Source organism: Triticum dicoccoides, chromosome 5A (genome assembly GCF_002162155.2).
Source record: "Triticum dicoccoides isolate Atlit2015 ecotype Zavitan chromosome 5A, WEW_v2.0, whole genome shotgun sequence".
NCBI lineage: Eukaryota > Viridiplantae > Streptophyta > Magnoliopsida > Poales > Poaceae > Triticum > Triticum dicoccoides.
Window position 1 is genome coordinate 647521835 of NC_041388.1, and position 8940 is coordinate 647530774.

At 37.5% G+C, this 8940-nt stretch overlaps 2 protein-coding genes across 2 annotated transcripts; both read right to left on the reverse strand.

Moving 5' to 3' along the window:
• Window positions 1–2660: 2660 nt before the first annotated feature.
• Window positions 2661–3325, reverse strand: LOC119298255 (basic blue protein-like). The gene is made up of 2 exons (XM_037575726.1): window positions 3079–3325; window positions 2661–2990 (listed from the first exon to the last, which is right to left on the reverse strand). Exons 1-2 carry the CDS (start codon window positions 3245–3247, stop codon window positions 2791–2793), a joined length of 369 nt encoding a protein of 122 aa, XP_037431623.1. The 5' UTR covers window positions 3248–3325; the 3' UTR covers window positions 2661–2790.
• A 4255-nt stretch (window positions 3326–7580) lies between these two features.
• LOC119298256 (basic blue protein-like) lies at window positions 7581–8316 on the reverse strand. The gene is made up of 2 exons (XM_037575727.1): window positions 8080–8316; window positions 7581–7991 (listed from the first exon to the last, which is right to left on the reverse strand). The coding sequence occupies exons 1-2, from the start codon at window positions 8246–8248 to the stop codon at window positions 7792–7794; spliced, it is 369 nt and encodes a 122-aa protein (XP_037431624.1). The 5' UTR covers window positions 8249–8316; the 3' UTR covers window positions 7581–7791.
• Window positions 8317–8940: the final 624 nt, after the last annotated feature.

Below are 8940 nucleotides of genomic sequence, written 5' to 3' on the forward strand. Positions count from 1 at the left end.
CAGATCGACAAAATTAGCCCTAAACTAGCCATCCTGGCACAAACTGGAATGACGTGCATGAAAGGGGGTGGAGTTGTGCCCTCTCTACTTCGCTCAGTAGACAAGCTAGTGAAGAATAAGAGGAGGGCGTAATGGGGAGGTGAAGAGGGGAACGGAGTGGAGGGATCAAAGGCAGGAGAGAGATAAGAGAGTCGAAGATGAGAGGATTGTGGTTTTTTTCCTATTTAGAAAGTAGCACTAGTCGGTATGGTCTATCACATGGCCATGTCTGTGCTTTTTGCGGTTCACCCTACTATTACCATTTTTTATAAAACATAATGTACATAATTCCGTAAAAATGTTTGTATTTGGATCCTTTTTCTATATAGTAAGCAAACAAAAACAAGAATTGTTTGTACACATACAAGGTCCTTGTGGAGATTGCTTTGGAGACCTCTTGAACCTCACTAGTGTCGTGTTGAGATGAATAGTAGAGTTCAACATAAAAGGAAACAATTTTGTTTAAGGGATCATTGGCCATTGCATGTTATTACATTTTAAAATCATGGTCACATGTAATTAGGTTAAACTGAAATAGTGGCGATAAAGCACTAAACCAAAGTTTAGCAAATGAATATCCAAGTGTGTTTCGTCTGTCCTTTGCTTTTGACGCTTTGTTTTGCCTCAAAGTATATTAGAATTAGCATGGGCATTTTATAATATATACTGTCAGTAGAGTGACTCTACTAAAGAACTGAACTTGACAATCAAGGCTATATAGAAGATAGAACATGTCCCGTCGCTGAAGGGGCGAGCAAGCTGGGCCGGCCCACGAGCTCAGGAGGCCATAACCTTTTTTTTCCTGTTTTTTAGGTTTTCTGTTTTTTCTTTTTGTACTTTTGTTTATACTACAAAATATTCCAAATTTATATATTACATAAAACCTCACTATTTTGAATTTTTTAACAAGTATTTTAAAAGTATATTGATCATGTATATAAAAATGTTGAACAAGTATTTGAAAAAAGTTGAACAAAGAATTGAAAAAAATGTTCAGCAGGTATAAAAAACATGTTGAACAAGCATTTAAAAAATGTTGAACAAGTATTTGCAAAAAAGTTGATAATATATATAAAAAATATTGAACAAGTATTTGAATTTTTTGAACAAGTATTTGAAAACATATTGATCATGTATATAAAAATGTAGAATGAAAACCAAAAAGATACAAAAGAAAAACAAAAAAAATGAAAACCTAAAAAGAAACAAAATAAACCAAAGAAAAAGGAAAATGAAAAACTAAAGAAAAAAATGAAAAACCCCGAAGAAGAAAAAAAAATACTTGTATATAAAATAATAGAGAAAGAAAAGCAAAATAATGAAAAAAGGAAAAATATCTCTCTCCTGATTGCATGTATCTCTTACTTTTCGAGCCTAAATGATTTACTTACCACTAATCAATGATTTAGCCAAGCTTAATATTCTCCTAACTTGTGTATAATTATGTGCCTTGGTCACCGTGCCTAAAATTATACACCTTCCATAAAGGAATGGAGGGGGAATATCTAGTGCTCCCAGGCCTAGGGTGCTCCCGGTGCTCCGATGCAAAAAATATTTTTTAAAATGTTCAAAAAATTCTGAAAAAATATGCAGCACATCGATGGAACATTGATGTCTCTTGTCACAAAATTTCAAATCAAAATTCAAAACATTGCTCGAGATACAAAAATGACAAATTTGACATCAATGTGATAATGGGCCAAAACTAAAGCCCAACCTTATGTTATGTACAGAAATTTGTCATTTTTGTATCTCGAGCAATGTTTCGAATTTTGATTTGAAATTTTGTGACAAGAGACATCGATGTTCCGTCGATGTGCTGCATTTTTTCAGAATTTTTTGAACATTTTAAAAATATTTTTCGGACATTTGGAGCACCGGGAGCCCCCCAAGCCTGGGAGCACTAGATACTTTCCCAGGAATGGAGGGAGTAAATTATAAGAGGTTGACTAGGGATGCTCTTAGTGTTTGATAATAAGATGGCATATTGGGTAGTTTCAAAGGAACTCCGAGGGCAGAGGGGTATGGTGGGTGAAGTGGAGCAGGTGAAGCAACCATTTCTTTGCTCCAGTAAAATGAACTAGATGCTACTCCAGCTCCAATCCACTAAAAAATTGAAGTTGAGGTGTTTGAAGCAACTCTACTGAAATCATGGAGTGGAGTAGTCCAAAACCTACCCTCAATCCAACAAGAACCAACCAGGAGCATATCCAATATGTGAAGGTCGATTGTGTTACTGGATTGGTAGATCTAGTTTGTTAAATTGACACGACGACTAGGGCTCCGAGGCATTAGTCCTGAAGGGAGCGTGCACAAAGACTTCTCGGCTATAATCGACATGGTGAAACCGGCTCCAACAAGCGGTGCGTGAGCGTCTTGTTCTGGCGGTAGTGGTCGTTTGATGGTCCAAGAACCTTTATATAATTTTTATTATGTTTGGGATGCTTTGTACTTTTGGTGAACTATTTAAAAAAGGCCCCGAAATTCAATTGACTATGATAGACCTTCATAATCTATTGCCCTTAGTATTCAAAGTGTGGTTGGTAGAATGGTAGAAACTTATGTCTACTCGTATATTTCTAGTAGCTAGTCCAAATAGATGTTGGTTTATCAAGGTTCCATAAAAACATGATGCAAACACTGCACTAGGATCAATTTATTTCTTCCATCAGCAATTCATCATTGGCTAGCACATCATAAAGACTTGGTAAAAAAGTACAAATACAGAGATACGCATATGCGCGAGATCTATTAAGCAGTGACAGCTATCTTCATGCCTTGCTGACAGTGACCCGGAAGGCTGCAGATGAAGAACGCTTTGCCTCCGTGGGCGAGCTGGATGTGGTCATTGCCGGAGGTGTAAGTCCTCGACGGGCCCGAGACCCGGCATGAGTTGTAGTCGCCTTCTTCCACCTGCACCACGTTGTGCATACTAGGGTTGTACTTGAAAACTGCATGCATTAGTTAACACAAGAATACAGATCAGAACATAGTATATGCATCAAGAACAACCAATCACTTGATCTTTAGAGTTCTCACCAAGCACATCGCCGGACTGGATGTGCTTGCCACTCTCCCATCCGGAGACGCCAAAGCTCCATCCCTTGTTGTCACCAACGGTCCACTCCTTGCCATAGACGACGGCGGTTGCGCAACAAACGACCAGAAGCAGCAACCAAAGGGTGGGTACGATGGTTCCGCGTGCCATCGTTGGTGTTGCTCTTGACTTCTTGTCGCTACCGAAGATCACAAGAACAACAAAATGAAACAGTGGTCGGTTCCTCAAGTGATTGCTTGCGTTCACTCTCCTCGTATCATATATATAGTTGGTCAGCTAAAATCATTGTTTTAATGTGCTGAAATAATGAGAATCTTGGTTTAAATGAGACAAATCAACAATTGTGATTTGCAACATTAATTAGTATATGCTACCAAATCCTCCAACTTATACAATCCGATGTAGTATTAATGGAAATTAACGAGCATGCATTTATTTTCCTACTCTCAAGATTTAGTAAATATTTCTTTTTCGTGGATGCATTAGTTGTATATCATATATTTATATATACTTGTATTAGATGACATATTTGTAATAGGAAAATTCGAAAATAAAAAAATATTTTTAATAAGGACAAGTCCCTAATCTTGACTTTTCGACCATAGCTGCTAAAGCATGAACGGAGGCCATGATTTGGGATTGTCTAGTCACAAATCATCTAAAATTGATAGGGATATTTTCAATAAATGGAGTTCAAATAAATTTCACAAGTCAGAAAATTTAATGCATTGGGTCAATATAAGAATTTTAGACTAGGTTAATTTGGTATAATTCAAAAAGAAAAGTGGCCACGATTGGTCAACGAGGTAGTAAACCCGAGGAAATTCGGAAGGAACAAATTGAGAGGAAAATTTGTGAGACTTACCAAGAACTTGTCGCCACTTGAGTCGACGGAGATAATGACCTCAAGGACGCCCCCCCTGAAAACTCCACGACTACTCCAGACCGACAAAATTAGCCCTAAACTAGCCATCCTGGTACAAACTGGAATGACGTGCACGAAAGGGGGTGGAGTTGTGCCCTCTCTACTTCGCTCACTAGACGAACGGAGTGGATGGAACAAAGGCAGGAGAGACAGAAGAGAGTCGAAGAATGAGAGGATTGTGAATTTTCCTTTTCCTATTTAGAAAGTAGCACTAGTCGTTATGGTCTGTCACATGGGCATGTATGTGTTTTTCGCAGTTCACCCTACTATTACCATTTCTTATAAAACATAATGTACATAATTCCGTAAAAATGTTTATATTTGGATCCTTTTTGTATATAGAAACCATTGATGGTGTGGTATAAGGTAACTGTCATTTTTTAAATATATGTGTGCACACACACGTTTGTTCTGGTAAAATGTATAAGTACGATGTACAAATGTAGTAAGCAAAAAAAGAAAAAGAATTGTTTGTACACACACAAGGTCCTTGTTGTGGAGATTGCTTTGGAGACCTCTTGAACATCACTAGTGTCCCGTTGAGATGAATAGTAGAGTTCAACATAAAAAGAAACAAGTGTGATTTTAAAATCATGGTCACATGTAATTAGCGTAAACTGAAATAGTGGCGACAAAGCACTAAAGCAAAGCTTATCGAATGAATATCCAAGTGTGTTTCGTCTGTCCTTTGCTTTTGACACTTTGTTTTGTCTCAAACTGTATTTGAATTAGCATGAGCATTTTATAATATATACTGTCAGTAGAGTGCCTCTACTGAAGAACCGAACTTGACAATCGAGGCTATATAGAAGATAAAACATGTCCCGTCGGGCGCGCCTATATCTCGCCTTCAGTGAGTCTGGTTTCGGACTCGCTGAAGGGTGAGCGAGCTGGGCCGGCCCACAAGTGCGGGAGGCCATTACTTTTTTTCTTCCTTTTTTTACATTTTCTGTTTTCTTTTTTACTTTTCCTTTTTTGTACTTTTGTTTATACTGTAAAATATTATAGAAATATATATATTACAAAAAAGACTCTACATTTTTTGGAAAATATTTAACAAGTATTTGAAAATATTGAAGCGTATTAAAAAAATGTTGAACGAGTATTTAAAAAAATGTTGATCAAGTATTTGAAAACTGTTCAACAAGTATTTGAAAAAAAATGTTGAGCATGTATGAAAAACATTTTGAACAAACATTTGAAAAATATTGAATAAGTATTTTAAAAATGTTTATCAAGTATTTGAAAAAATACTAAACAAATATTTGAAAAACTGTTGATAATGTATATAGAAAATGTTGAAGAAGTATTTGAAAAATGTTGAACAACAATTTGAAAAAATGTTGATCATGTATATAAAAATGTAGAATGAAAAGCAAAAAGAAACAAAAGGAAAAACCAAAAAATGAAAACAGAAAAAGAAACAAAATAAACCAAAGAAATAGGAAATGAAAAAAACCTGAACAAACAAATGGAAAACCCCGGAGAAAAAAAACACTTGTACAGAAAATAATGAAGAAACAAAAGAAAAAAAATGAAAAAATGGAGAAGAGTAGAGAAAAGAAAAGAAAAGAAAAGAAAGAAAATGAAAAAAAGGAGAAAATCAGCACGTCTTGCTTCAAGTAGGCCATGTCCTTTATGTTATCTCAAATTGTTGGGCAGGCAGACACACTGGCTAGTCGCGCTTCCTATGTTCGCGGCGATCCCTGGTGCTCCCCTTTTCCCTTCTATTTTTCTTTAGACTCTACGTGAAAATGGACTAGCCCAGTAACGACCACGACCAAGAAAACTTCAATGCGAGACTTAGTCCAAGGACACGCTTAATGCAATAGAATGTTGCAACCGATTCAAAACGCCAAGAAATCCAGAGGTCGACTGATTTTGGGGAGACAACAAGACGGTCAGAAATTGGTCTAATGCATTTCGGTTAGCGCAACAAATCATTGCCTTGGCCAGGCCCGTCCTGCCAGTACTCTGTTGAAGGTACAAACTATTCCATTTCTGTGTCTAAAAAAACTATTCCATTTTCTACAAAGTTCCACGCTTCCAAATAAAAATAAATGACACTGCAGTACTCTACTGAAGGGGTACCCTATTATATTGCATCATATAATATTTGTCCTGTTGTCGATCCCGGCAGTACATAAGACATGCATGATTCACTCAGAGTTCTAGCGCACCTGCAAGTTCCACCCGGAAATGGTAAAACCGCATAGCACCCGAAAATGATTTCTTTGGTGGTGATGAGCACGCAAGTGCTCGAGTTCGTGTTTTTCTGGATAGGACTTGGTCCACGACATAGCACATGTTCTGTTGTATTTTTTTGGTTCATACTTAATCGATGTGGTGGTTTTTGGATGAACTAGATGCATGTTTTAATTTGAATTATTTGATTGGATGAACTATATGGTTGTTTATGGTTGTTTTGTTGTGTACGTTGAATTTAAATCATGCAAATGATTGATGAAATACCATGCAATTGTTTGAAATGGATGTTAAAAAGGATAGAAGAATTTGTCAAAAAGATTTTAGGGAGTTAAATATAGGGTTTGGTTAGGTTTGGCCACAATTTAACTCCTTAAATATGAAGGAGTTAAGTTTAGAAAGGCATATAAGGAGATACTCCCTATGTTACTTTTTATAAGGTGTATTTGTTTTTTGATAAAATTCCACAATGTAAGATGCATTTCTTCTAATTCATCAGAAATTCTGTTTTCAGCCCTCTAGAAAAAAGGATAGTATCTCTCCCCTCATTGCATGTATCTCTCCTTGTAAAAAAGGAAAGTATCTCTCTCCCGATTGCCTGTATCTCTTATTTTTCTAGCCTAAATGATTTACTTACCACTAATCAATGATTTAGCCAAGGTTAATTTTTTCTAACTTGTGTATAATTATGTGCCTTGGTCACCGTGCCTAAAATTATACACCTTACATAAAGGAATGAAGGGAGTAAATTATAAATGGTTGACTAGAGATGCTCTTGGTGTTTGTTAATAAGATGGCATATTGGGTAGTTTCAAAGGAACTCTGAGGGCAGGGGGTATGGTGGGTGAAGTGGAGCAGGTGAAGGAACCATTTCTCTGCTCCAGTAAAATGAAATAGATGCTACTCCAGCTCCAATCCACTAAGAAATCAATGTTGAGCTATTTGAAACAACTCTACTGAAATCATGGAGTGGAGCTGTCCAAAACCTACCCTAAATCCGACAAGAACCAACTAGAAGCATATCCTATATGTGAAGGTCGCCCGTGTTACTGGATTGGTGGATCTAGTTTGTTAAATTGACTCAACGACTAGGGCTCCGTGGCACTAGTCCTTAAGGGTGCGTGCACGAAGACTTCTCGGTTGTACTCGAAAAGGTTAGGCCAGTCCGACAAGTGGCGGGTGAGCGGCATGTTCTGGCGGTAGTGGCCGTTTGATGGTCCAAGAACCTCTATGTGATGTTTATTATGTTTGAGATGCTTTGTACTTTTGGTGAACTATTTTAAAAAAAGACTCCGAATTCAATTGACTGTGATAGACCTTCATAATCTATTGCCCTTAATGTTCAAAGTATGGTTGGTAGAATGGTAGAAACTTATGTCTACTCGTATATTTCTAGTAGCTAGTCCAAATAGATGTTGGTTTATCAAGGTTCCATGAAAACATGATGCAAACACTGCACTAGGATCAATTTATTTCTTCTATCACCAATTCATCATGAGCTAGCACACCATAAAGACTTGGTAAAAAACTACAAATACAAAGACACACATATGCGCGAGATCTATTAAGCAGCGACAGCGATCTTCATGCCTTGCTGGCAGTGACCCGGAAGGCTGCAGATGAAGAACGCTTTGCCTCCGCGAGCGAGCTGGATGTGGTCATTGCCGGAGGTGTAGGTCCTCGACGGGCCCGAGACCCTGCATGAGTTGTAGTCGCCTTCTCCCACCTGCACCACGTTGTGCATACTAGGGTTGTACTTGAACACTGCGTGCATTAGTTAACACAAGAATACATATCAGAACATAGTATATGCATCAAGAACGACCAATCACTTGATCTTTAGAGTTCTCACCAAGCACGTCGCCGGACTGGATGTGCTTGCCACTCTCCCATCCGGAGACGCCGAAGCTCCATCCCTTGTTGTCACCAACGGTCCACTCCTTGCCACGGACGACGGTGGTTGCGCAGCAAACGGCCAGAAGAAACACCAAAAGGGTGGGTACGATGGTTCCCCGTGCCATTGTTGGTGTTGCTCTTGACTTCTTGTCGCTACCGAATATCACAAGAACAACAAAAGGAAACAGTGGTCGGTTCCTCAAGTGATTGCTTGCATTCGGTCTCCTCGTATCATATATATAGCCGGTCAGCTAAAATCATTGTTTTAATGTGTTGAAATTATGAGAATCTTGCTTTAAATGAGACAAATCAACAATTGTGATATGCAACGTTACTTAGTATATGCTACCAAATCCTCCAACTTATATAATCCAATCTAGTATTAATGGAAATTAACAAGCATGCATTATACTCTGAAGATTTAGAAAATATTTCTTTTTCGTGGATGCATTAGTTGTATATCATGTATTTACATATACTAGTATTAGATGATATATTTGTAATAGGAAAATTCTAAAATAAAAACTTTTTTAATTAGGACAAGTCCCTAATCTTGACTTTTCGACCATAGCTGCTAAAGCATGACCGGAGACCATGATTTGGGACTGTCTAGTCACAAATCATCTGAAATTGATAGGAATATTGTCAATAAATGTAGTTCAAATGAATTTCACAAGTCAGAAAATTTAATGCATTGGGTCAATATAAGTATTTTAGACTAGGTTAATTTGGAATAATTCAAAAAGAAAAGTGGCCATGATTGGTTAATGATGTAGTAAACTCGACGAGATTCGGAAGGAACTAATTGAGAGGAACA